A 12,783-nucleotide genomic window follows, 5' to 3' on the forward strand; every position below is an offset into this window, starting at 1 on the left:
CTTGCAGAGAGCCGGCATGGGTTCGATGGTTGTAACCATTCTATAATGGTAGTGGTCAAAATGCATCATCATGTCTCTAACAGTTGATAAGCTTAGAGAAATCAATGCAAAACATTTCAAATCACTAATCTGAAGGTTAAATAAGATCACCCACAGTGTTAAAAGGATTAATGGTATGTGCAATAAACTGAGAATTTGCATGAAAAAATTATAAAATCAAAATGTACAATAGCTTCATAAAATATCTATGTGAATATAAAATCTTGAAATGACAATAAAAATATGCTACACCTTGGCTTAAGTTAGTCAACAATATAATACAAACTAATGCTGGATAATCATGTGCATTATTGGATTGACAATACCGAACTCAGAAATCGAATGGTTTTGAACGCATTAGCGACTAAATGCAGGGAACAGGAAGCTCCCTCCCAGCCTCTCCTCTGATTTTACCGCAAAATACCACCTTAACCAAACGCTCCAGGACTGTTGATACACGTCGGGGGAAACAGAGACAATATTTAAAATGAAACACTACCTTGACATATTTTTTTGTTTTAAGAGCTTCCAAAACATCTGGAACAGGAGCCGACAAAGTAAATTCAGCTGCTATTTCTAGGTCCTAAATTAGAAGAAAAGCATAATTTTACTTTTGAAGCAAACTTGAATTATTTTTTGTACAGGAAGTAATGTAACATTGCACAACACTGACATACATTCACACAAGTGCCCATGTATACATTACCTTTCTTAGCATTTTAGCAAACCCTAGAGCCTTGGATGCTCTCTCCCGAGCTTCGTGAAAGAGCTCTTTTAATGCGCGACTGGTCTCTATAACGGACCTCCTGCAAAGACAATGTTACATCACAAATTCACCTTTCTGAAAAGAGTCCCACACACAAACTCAGTAAAGAAGGAAAGGGGATAAAATACAATACCAAACTTCACCCTCAATCCCTTAGTCACTGTAGAATAACTTCACTTTACATTCACAAAAATGTAAATTATCTTTTTATATAGAAGAAATACTTATACAGCCTAAATTAATAACTGACTTTATATAATTGTAATTCACTTTTCTTCCCCCCTCCCCCCACTTCCTGATTCCAATCCTGAGAAGAATAGCTGTTTGTAGGCAGGAGATGGAAAATTTTCAGGGCAGGACTTGTCTGGTTACCATTTCCTCCTGAGTCGTCTAGTACTCCCAACAGAACAAGAAAAGTGGTCATTGAGAGTGTTGGACTGTCATACTCTGAAATGGGAGTGTACAGCTTTAACCTGTACTAAAACATTGACACTTCTGCCATAATAATGGGCACGAAATTAACAGGCCCAAAATTACTGCATTATAGCGGTCATGAAAATCAATAAGATGAGGCTACTGAGAAAATAAACTTCACATGGGAAATTCCAAGCACGAATCAGAAGCACAATAACAAATGAATAAAAGAACTCAACATAGCACTGTAATTAGTGAGTTCCAGTGACAACAGGAAGAAGCCTAATCATTTTATAGTCGAGACATGTTTTATATTTTAGTCTGTACAAAATGATGACTGGTAGTTTTCTGCCTTATTGTTTTTTTTAAACTCTATTGGGTTCTCAGTAGCGATAACAAGCCCAATGATTCGTGCTTAGGAAGAAAGCACTATTTCTCAATTTACCACAAGATTTCAATATAAACCATCAGTCACGGATCAAATTTATTTTACCCATTTTAATCTTGCATCAGCAAGCGATGGTACTAATGCAGAGCAAGCAGCCATTATCTTGCATTTCTAACCAATACAAAATGGCACCACTTAAGCTGAATCTGAAACTGAAAAAGATCTAGTTCAGAATACTGGAAAAGGGACATCATTCGACAAAAAAAAACTGGAATTGGTTTGGAAAACTGAGTCTGGTGTACAGCAGTATTAATGTACTGTTATAGACAAGCTATAACTTTACCAAAACTGAAGATTTTAAAGAAAGACTAGCATTTATATAGTGTCTTTAATGACCTCAGGATATCCTAAGGTGCATTACAGTCAAGGAAGTACTTTTGAATTGTAGTCACTGTTGTAATGTAGGAAACATGGCCGCCAATTTATGCACTGCAAGCTCCCACACACACCAATGAGGTAATGAGCAGTTAATCTGTTTTAGTGATGTTGATTGAGGAACCAGGGAGAACTCCCCTGCTCTTCTTCGAAGAGTGCCGTGGGATTTTTTAAATCTACCTGAGAGAGCAGACGGGTCCTTGATTTAATGTCTCATCCGAAAGATGGCAGCTCCGACAGTACAGCGCTCTGTCAGCGCTGCGCTGGAGTGTCAGCCTAGATTATGTGCTCAAGTACCTGGAGTGGGACCTGAAGCCACAACTTTCTGACCCAGAGGTGAGAGGGCTACCCCCTGAGCCACAGCTGATGTCTTTGGCATGAATGAGAGTCAATGAATCCTTCCAAATAATTCTTACAGGGAACAATTCACTATTTTTTTGCCAGATCAAAAGTGATTATTTTAAAGACACTTCCCTGCCTGGTATAATTATACAGGATTCTAAAACTATTTTCTTGTGTGGAATGGGAGCTTTGAAAGAAGGAAAAAAAGAAAAACTGCTGTTTTGGACTTAAGTGTTCCAGGGATAAATGAATCATCTTCTGGCCCTGCAGAATGCCCGTCTGATAGAGGGAGCTCAGCACTTGTAAACAGAACAATATGGATCATTGGTGTCCTCATCCAACTTCAATTGAAAATGGCCTCAGGAACAAGCACATGGAGAGATCACACCTGGAGTATTGTGTACAGTTTTGGTCTCCTTACCTAAGGAAGGATTTACTTGCCACTGAGGGAGTGCAATGAAGGTTCACCAGACTGATTCCTGGGATGTGGGGATTGTCCTATGAGGAGAGATTGAGTAGACTCGGCCGATATTCTCTAGAGTTTAGAAGAATGAGAGGCAATCTCATTGAAATATACACAATTCTTACAGGGCTTGACAGGGTAGATGGGAGCATGTTTCCCCTGGCTGGGTAGTCTAGAACCAGGGGTCAGTCTCAGAATAACGGGTCGGCCATTTAGGACTGAGATGAAGAGAAACCTCTTCACTCAGGGGGTGGTGAATCTTTGGAATTCTCTACCCCAGAGGGCTGTGGAGGCTCAGTCTTTGAGTATATGCAAGACAGAGATCGATAGATTTTTTGATATTACGGGAATCAATGGATATGGGGATAGTGCCGGAAAGTGCAGTTGAGGTAGAAGATCAGCCATGATCTTACTGAATGGCGGAGCAGGCTCGACGGGCTGAAAGGCCGACTCCTGCTCCTATTTCTTATGTTCATACAGCAAATTCCAATCACTTGTATATTACTACAGCGTAGTAATGCAAGTCAGGTTCAAATTCAATTTGCAACAGACTCAAGGTAACTCCTCACAAATACTTTGATTAAAAAATGACCCTGCTTACTAATTATTATTAATTGTTGAAAGATTATGACCACGTTTACAATACCTGATTTCATCTGATGCAGTACTATCATCAGCACTTGCCCAGAATTCATCACAACTTTCCTGGAGTCCGGAATCCAAGAACTCGCCAGTGGACTTCAGCAGCATTCCAGCTATATCGCTAATTGGAGAAATGGAAAATTACACAGTCTTCGTTAAACTTTGCAACAGTTCCAACTTGCTAATTAGAACATAATGGATCGCTCCTATTCCACTGCTAACACATAGGGCCCAAGTTTCGAGCCGCGCCTAGAACGGCGCAGTCCCGACCTGGACGCCCATTTTTCGCGCCACAAAGTGCGCCTAAAAAAACTTCCGTATTCTCCACCTCCCTGCAGGTCCTCTGGCCCTCGGCGCAGCGCAGCAGGAGCTGTCGGGGGCGGAGCCAAGTCCCTGCGCTGAAAACAGTGCCAGGACCTCTGCACATGCGCGCTACAGTGGCCGTGCAAGTGCAGTAGCTCCAGGCGCCTGAAACTGTGTGGGAGGGGAAAAAAGCACGCAGCCCCTAGCCCTGGCCAAATGGCCTCACTGGGGCTGCATGAATAAGGCTCCTCCCACGGCCAGCTCCTGCTTCCTCCCGACCCGACTCCCGCTCCCCCCACCAGACCCCCGACCCGACTCCCGCTCCCACCCGCCCCAGATCCGACCTGACCTCCCTCTCCCCGACCTGACCTCCCTCTCCCTCCCTCCCCCCAACCCGAACCGAACCGACCACCCTCCCACCAACCCCCCCGACCCGACCCAACGCCACCTACCCGTAAATCTAGTGCTGGAGACGGGCCCTGCCTGAAGTCTCGGGCCCGGCCCGTTCAGCCTCCCTCCCTCTTCTCCTTTCCCGCCCCCCCCCAATCTCCTCCCCCCCCTTTATCCTCTTCTCCCCCCCTCCCCCCTTCTCCCCCATCCCTCCCCCTCTGCTCCCCCCCTCTACACCCTCCTCCCCCCGCTGTCAGAAACACAGACACTGACAGACAGAGAATGAGAGACACACACAGACAGACAGAGAGATAGAGACACTGACAGAGACACACTGGGGGGGGGGGCATCCTAGCACGCTGTTGGAGGGCTCCCAGTGCTGCAGTCGGTAAGTAGAAAATGTTTTATTTATGGATTTAAAAAAAAAAATTATTTCTTATTAAATTTTTTGATTGATTTATTGGTTGATTTATTGATGTATTTATCATTTATTATTGATGATGGCTCTTTACTTGTAAAACTGAAGTGTTTAATGTTTGTAAACTTCCCTTTAAACCCCCCCCCCCAACCATTCCCTACGCCTGATTTGTAACCTACGCTTGATTTTCTAAAGTGTAGACAAGGTTTTTTCGAGCGTACAAAAATCTTCACTTACTTCATTCTAAGTTAGTTTGGAGTAAGTTTTCACTGACGAAACTTTGAAAACAGGCGTAAGTGGCCGGACACGCCCCCTTTTGAAAAAAAAATTCTGTTCCAAAGTGAAACTGTTCTAACTGACTAGAACTGAAGCAAACTAAATGACGAGAATTCCGATTTCTAAGATACTCCGTTCTACACCAGTTGCTCCTAAAAATCAGGAGCAAATCATGTGGAAACTTGGGGCCAATGAAGTTTACATAAAAATATTCAATCGTAAGCATTTGTAAGACATACTTTGAAGAAATGAAAGAAAGTAATTGCCTAGTTAATGAAAAAATACAAGGCTCTGTACAACTATATAGTAAGAGGACCAGGGCTAAAAATCCAATAATCCCCGAAAATGGGCACAGGGATCGCGATGCGTGATTAATCCGTGCCTGTTCAAAGTAATACAAACTATGCGCTGCCTGCTAACTTAAATGATAGTGTCATGCAGCCCATGCTAACTGCGTTGCTGAGTGGCTGCACACTCAGCAGGGGGACCCAAGTTCGTGCGAGGCTCGCACCAATTAAAGCTAGCCTACATTTCCGAAAGCCAGTCAGCACGTCTTAAAGGGGAGGTGGAGTTTGATGAGAGCAGGTACTGGAAGTCGTTGTAGGGGAGTACAAGACTTACAGGAAGAGTGAAGATGGCGCAACAGTTCTTTGGAGGCAGTTCAGAGAAGGTTCACTCGGTTTGACTTATGAGGAAAGGTTGTGTAGGTTGGGCCTCTACTCATTGGAATTCAGAAGAATGAGAGGTGATCTTATCGAAACGTATAAGATTATGAGGGGGTTTGACAAGGTGGATGGAGAGGATGTTTCCACTGATAGAGGAGACTAGAACTAGAGGGCATAATCTTAGAATAAGGAGCCTCCCATTTAAAACTGAAATTATTCTCTCAGAGGGTTATGAATCTGTGGAATTCGCTGCCTCAGAGAGCTATGGAAGCTGGGACATTAAATAAATTTAAGACAGAAATAGACAGTTTCTTAAACGATAAGGGGATAAGGAGTTATGGGGAGCGGTCAGGGAAGTGGAGCTGAGTCCATGATCAGATCAGCCATGATCGTATTAAATGGCGGAGCAGGCTCGAGGGGCCGTTTGGCCTACTCCTGCTCATGTTTCTTATGTTCCTATGTAAGATAGTGGAGAGCTCCCAGATTTTCTGAAGCAGCACTCTAGGCCCTGGTGCATGAGGTGGACAGGTGTAAAAGCCGGTGAGCAGCCTGCGCGGGACCTTTCACATTACTGCACGGTTGGGCGGCCATGCAGCTTAGAGGGAAATTCTTCTCTATTCACAGGGGGCCAGGAAGCCCTCCAGTCAGACACTGAGAAGGGAATGGGACCAGTTATCCATGGCTATGAATGCAACCAATATAGCCCCGAGGGCCTGGATGCAGTGCAGGAAGAAATTTAATGACCTCACACGTGTAGTCAAGGTCAGTGATTATCTTCAAATGCCACATCCCACCAACTACACCAGCGGTCTCACACACTGCTCGATGCACCGGACCCCATCACTCACCTACCAACAATCTCTCGACTCATACCTCACATTCTTGATCACACTCACCATTGCTGCAAGCCTCACACCCACACTTCCAGCTATTCAACCATGACCGCCACATCAGCCAAACACATTGCACCACACTCACTGACACACTTTTCCCTCTCTTACAGGCCAAGGTGGTGCAGTCCTAGGCAGCGGCAGCTAACCAGAAGGCGATAGTTGCGCCTATATATCCTGACCCCACTTGAGGAGACGCTGCTCAGCATAATTGGAGTGGTTATGACTGAACCCATGGCCAACGGTGGGGCTGAAACCATTGAAGGTGACGCTACGCTCATACCTAAGCCTCCTTCTCACATCCCACTTCCCCCTCATCCCACAATCGGTTCTGACTTATAAGCTGCAAATGGTGTAAGCACCTCTTGTTTTCCTCATCTCTTCTTCACCAGAACCCTGCCCTTGTGCCTTTCTCATTTCAGAGACACAAGAAATCCAAGCTGGCCAGGCAATAGAGGAAGAGGAGATTGAAGAAGAAACACCGTCTCAGCCACCAGCTCAATATACTGACACTCTGCGTACTTTAGAGGATAGCTCAAGAGACAGGATCTGCAGCTGGTGAGTCACTGGGCGCAAGTGTGCTGCAGCCAGGGCAAGGGGAAAGGGTAGCACACATGCCAGCTCCACGGAGGACAAGGTCGCACACGAGTTCTTCTGCACAGGACTCAGATGAGGACTTTAATAGAATGGCCTACAAAAAAAGGCTGATAGGTATGCACAATGAAATGCTTGGTGCATTGTCAGGTCGACCAGAAAACCTGAATGTAATGCCAAGGAGCTTCAAGGAGTCCAGCTCCAACCTTGCAAAGGCTTTGCTCAGAGCTTGGAGCCCATCCTTTCCAATGTGATCTTGTGGTCCCAAACATCATGCAACGTCGATGTCTCAGCTCCCATTGCAGCACTGTCAGAAGCTACAACATCTGGGTGCTGCAATGGAACTCAGTCTGCTGCCATCATGGCTGCGGTTACCAGTGTTGAAAATGGGTTGCAGGGTGTTATAGCAGTCTGTCCTTTAACACATTACCTGTATTGCTGAGGCACCATCCCAGGGGAGTGGCAGTGGCTCCGTGGAGCAGGAACTTGTTGTCCTCTGTCAGGATGACAGCATTCGTCCTCCCACCACTGCCACTCCACCAGTGCCCTTGCTGCTGCCTGTCAGCCAGCCAGCCCAGACTGCTGTCGCCCATGCTGAGATGGTGCAGTCTGAAGCCAGGCCGACTAGGCCCAGAGCTGCTCAAAGTCGTCCTGCAAGGCCATCTGCAGTCTCCCCCCACTGAAAGTCAGCGGCCTTCCACCAGCCACGCTGCAGAAACTGGGGTAGCACTGCGTAGGAGCACTAGGATGGGCAAAGGCACACGGAACACAGGCACTAAGGGAATGCCCTGGGGTAATTAGATGACTTTTGAATGAAATATTGCAATGGTTTGTTTCATAAAATTGGTTTGGAATGTGTGTTTTGTGGTGGCTTTTATTGTAGCACTAAGACCAAGAGGACGGTGTGATGGTCAGTAACAGAGGGAAGGTAAGGTGTGGGAATATTGGTGAATGGGGAATTGGGATTGCGTTCACTGGGACCGAGTCTTTCGCGGATAGCCCGAGCAGAAATGGGTTGATTGGGTTGTCTCCTCCCTTCTGCTTCCTCAGCTGGTTCCGTATGCCTGCTGGCAAGGGCTGTGCCCTCACGATGGGGAGGATGTGGAGCATGCAGCAGGCCACGACGAATCTTGTCACGCACTCTGCCGAGTACTGCAGGGCACCTCCAGAGCAGCTCAGGCAGCAGTAGCATTGTTTAGGAACACGAACGGTCTGCTCTATCAGATTCCGTGTGCCTTGCGTTATACGCATGCTGCCCACGTGTGCATGGGTTACGCAGCAGAGTCATGAGCCAGGTGGTCAGTGGATAGCCCTCGTCGCCCAGTAGCCACGCTCTGGTTTGTCATGGTGGCTCAAATGCTGATGGTACATCGGACTGCCACAGAATGAAGGCACTATGACTGCTGCCGGGATACCGAGCATTGGCCTGTATGATGCACTGAGTACGGTGGCACACCAGCTGGACATTGAGGGAGTGGAATCCCTTCCGGTTGCGGTACATCTGCGAATTGAGATGTGGCGCCCACAAAGCGACATGTGTACAGTCAATGGCACATTGCACCGTGGGGAAGCCTGCTATCCTGCCGAAACCGTGTGCTCACTCCACCTGCTTCTCTCTGGCAAGAGAGATTGAAATATATTCAGCTCTCCTTGTATACAGAGCCTCACTCACCTCCCTTATACAGGAGTGGACGGTGAACTGGGAGATGTCAAAGATGTCGCCTGCTCCAGCCTGGAAGGAGCCCAAGTGGAGAAGTTGATGGCCACGGTCACCTTTACAGCCACTGGCAATGTCGTCCTCGCCCTGGACTGAGGCTGCAGGTCTGCCTACAGCACGTGGCAGATTTCAGTGATCATCTCCAGAGACGTCGTGTGCACTGTCCCTCACTGAGGTTGAGGTAGGAGAATTGCTCCCTGAATACCCTGGGTGGATATGGCTTTCTGTTGGGAGCACTTCTCCTCCTCCTCTCTCTTCGAGCAGCTTGTCCTTCTCTGTCGCCTCTGCTCATTCTCCCTTTCAAACTGCAGGCCAAGGGGGATACAAAGTACTGCGCCCATATCTGCGAGCAACTAGTCTGAGCAGATCCCTTGCAAGTCAGTAGTAATAATCCTTGAGCACGTGCCACACCACTCCCTGTAGACTTTAGGCAACTTTAAAGAACTCTATACAGCACCAAACACTTGTTCACACTCAGCAGCAGCCAGCAGAAATCAATCAGCAGCTAACCTGTGAGTGGTTGATGATCCCTTTAAATAGCATTGGTTAGGGTGTCCTTCCTGCTGCTAAATACACATTCAATTGTGCGAGGTTACGAGAGCGCGATAGCTCCAAAATATCAGTGCCTGCGTCAAGACATCACAATCAGCATTACGGTGCTGAGTGACATAGAAATATAGAAAATAGTTGCAGGAGTAGGCCATTCGGCCCTTCTAGCCTGCACTGCCATTCAATGAGTTCATGGCTGAACATGCAACTTCAGTACCCCATTCCTGCTTTCTCGCCATACCCCTTGATCCCCCTAGTAGTAAGGACTTCATCTAACTCCTTTTTGAATATATTTAGTGAATTGGCTTCAACAACTTTCTGTGGTAGAGAATTCCACAGGTTCACCACTCTCTGGGTGAAGAAGCTCCTCCTCATCTCGGTCCTAAATGGCTTACCCCTTATCCTTAGACTGTGTCCCCTGGTTCTGGATTTCCCCAACATTGGGAACATTCTTCCTGCATCTAACCTGACTAAACCCGTCAGAATTTTAAACGTTTCTATGAGGTCCCCTCTCATTCTTCTGAACTCCAGTGAATACAAGCCCAGTTGATCCAGTCTTTCTTGATAGGTCAGTCCCGCCATCCCGGGAATCAGTCTGGTGAACCTTCGCTGTACTCCCTCAATAGCAAGAATGTCCTTCCTCAGGTTAGGAGACCAAAACTGTACACAATACTCCAGGTGTGGCCTCACCAAGGCCCTGTACAACTGTAGCAACACCTCCCTGCCCCGTACTCAAATCCCCTTGCTATGAAGGCCAACATGCCATTTGCTTTCTTAACCGCCTGCTGTACCTGCATGCCAACCTTCAACGACACCCAGGTCTCGTTGCACCTCCCCTTTTCCTAATCTGTCACCATTCAGATAATAGTCTGTCTCTCTGTTTTTACCACCAAAGTGGATAACCTCACATTTATCCACATTATACTTCATCTGCCATGCATTTGCCCACTCACCTAACCTATCCAAGTCGCTCTGCAGCCTCATAGCATCCTCCAATGTCACCAGAACCATTACTACCTTAAGGCAGCCATTAACGTCGAGGTTAAGGCACGTGGTCACCCTTCTCTCCCCCCCCCCCCCCCACCTCCTCCTCCTCCCCGCCCCGCCATCACCAGTCCAAAATAACCAGCTGTTGACGTTACGATCTGCCAGCGCACGCCCTCACCAAAATGGCACCCGGCTTGGCCCGCACCAGAAGTGAGTGTGCTTGCTGCTCAGATGCCATTTTCAATCAGAAACAGCACCCATAGCTCCCGGCAACTACATTTTTAGCTGCCAGAGATGCAGATGGTCAAAAATTGAAAATACATTTATTTTTAAACACTGAACATACGTAATATCTGACCACGTTTAACACTGTTTCAGAAACCATAATTGGTCAGATCAACATTTAAAATGGCGCATTTAAAATGCAACTGTATTAATAACAGGAACGTGGAAACTATAAATCTAGAACATCTCACCCCATGACAAAAAGGTTAGATTCAAATCTGTCTGAATTGGAGGCTTCCCCAACAGCTGGTTATTTTGGACTGGTGATGGCGGGGCGGGGAGGAGGAGGGGGTGGTGGGGGGCGGGAGAAGGGTGATCACGTGCCTTAACATCGACGTTAATGGCTGCCTTAAGGTAGTAATGGTTCTGGTGACATTGGAGATAGCCTTGTGCGAAACCACTTCATCCCACAGACACACGCACACGCGCGCACACACGCGCACACAGGTGAGGAATTGGCCAGGCTCACAAGGGGAAAGCATTTCTTCTCCCTCTTAGTTACTCGTTTTTTTAAAACCAGTGATATTATGTTGCTTTCCAATGAGGACATATACTCCCTCACAGGTTGCCTGCATGCCGTTTGCCTCCTGCAACAAGCAAATATTCTGCTCTGACAACGCACTAAAGTTGCAGCACTACCATCAAAGGCAGCCAGAACTCTGTCAGCAGCAATGCAGCGTAAATGAAGAGGTGCTTGTGCCCTAACAGGCACAGAGTGCCACCACGAAAGATGTTTCAACCCCCCCACACCAATGCCAGTAACTCACGCTGGCTAGCAATGGAACTTTTGTATCACTTAACCTGCATGCATGTTTACACTGAAGCAACGTCACAATCGTACTTGAAATCCCTCAATGGCCTTGCCCCTCCCTATCTCTGTAACCTCTTTCAGTCCTACAATCCTGAGATTTCTGCGTTCCTCCAATTCTGGTCTCTCCGTTTTCCAGCGATGTGCTGGCCCAACTTTCCACTTTACATTCAAAATGGGCGACAGCAGGCCGTTTTGAGCGATACATGGGCACCAGCCCAGCGATATGAAGTGAAAAGTCGAGCCATACCTGGTCTGTGTCGACTTAACTATCTCTGCTCTTTTGGGCTCTGCTGATGGCATGATTGGGGTCAGTGCCATTGGGGTGTGTGTGTGCGCGCGCGTGCGTTGGGGGGGGGGGGGGGGATGGAGGGTTAGGATGAGTTCCTGCTCTCAATTGTTATCTAGCGGCACACTCAAGCAGGTGTGCACACGTCAAGGGAGAGCAGTCTCAGGCTTGGCTGTGTTGGCCTTCCACAGACAAGTTGGCAACTTCTAGGCTCACACATGAAAATAGCCAATTAGGTGAGTTGCCTGAGGATTGCTGGCACCAAGAGCTTGCGTCACCTCCTCGGGAAAATGAGAGAGAAGACTGGAAGAAGACAGAAACCATAAACGCAGCCTACCCATGCCAACTATAAGCACAGCCCAGAGCTGTGCTTCAAAGCACCGACAAAAGGAAGCTCGAACGGATTACCAGCTCATAATTGTAGGGTAGAAGGACTAAAGCTATCTGACAGCAAGTGCACGACTGTACTCCCTTCCACAAATATGCTCAGCCTAGCCGCAGGATATATCTAAGCTGTAAGACTTTACATGGAGATTCGAAATGTTTTAAACACGCAGCAACATTCTCACTCTCTCAACACAATGGCCACTGTGCACTAAATCACATGAATCCTGCACATTATCTGAGTATGGGAGAATCAATCATTTTCCAGTCTGATATCTGCAAACAAGATTGCAGTAAATGAATACAAGGTTATACATATCAGGAAAGGATGAACAGGCTTGGTCTCTTTTCTCCGATGGGTGATCTATTAGAGGTCTTTAAAATTATGAAAGGTTTTGATAGAGTAGACGGAGAATGTTTCCACTTGTGGGAACATCAATATAAGATAGTCACCAAGAAATCAAATACGGATTTCAGGAGAAAATTCTTTATCCAGAGAGTGGCGAGAATGAGGAACTCGCTGCCACAGGGAGTGGTTGAAGCGAATAGTATAGATGCATTTAAGGGGAGGCGAGATAAGCGTATAGGGGAGAATAGAATAGAGGGTTATGCTGATAAGATTTAGTTGACGAAAGGCAGGAGGAGGCTCGAGTGGAGCATAAACGCCGGCATAGACTGATTGGGCCGAATGGCCTGCTCCTGTACCATATAAGAAACATAAGAAATAGGAGCAGGAGTA

The 12,783-nt window shown here is 46.8% G+C and overlaps 1 protein-coding gene across 3 annotated transcripts in view; it reads right to left on the reverse strand.

Moving 5' to 3' along the window:
* map3k4 (mitogen-activated protein kinase kinase kinase 4) overlaps positions 1 to 12,783 on the reverse strand; it is a 259,054-nt gene that overhangs the window by 69,493 nt on the left and 176,778 nt on the right. For all 3 annotated transcript variants that reach the window (XM_070890163.1, XM_070890164.1, XM_070890165.1), the window contains 3 exons: positions 3,494 to 3,610; positions 746 to 845; positions 539 to 622 (listed from right to left, as the gene is read on the reverse strand). In XM_070890163.1, coding sequence (XP_070746264.1) covers positions 539 to 622; positions 746 to 845; positions 3,494 to 3,610 — 301 coding nt within the window. The remainder of the gene's footprint in view (positions 1 to 538; positions 623 to 745; positions 846 to 3,493; positions 3,611 to 12,783) is intronic.

The sequence above is a fragment of the Pristiophorus japonicus genome, chromosome 9 (genome assembly GCF_044704955.1).
Source record: "Pristiophorus japonicus isolate sPriJap1 chromosome 9, sPriJap1.hap1, whole genome shotgun sequence".
Classification (NCBI taxonomy): Eukaryota; Metazoa; Chordata; class Chondrichthyes; family Pristiophoridae; genus Pristiophorus; species Pristiophorus japonicus.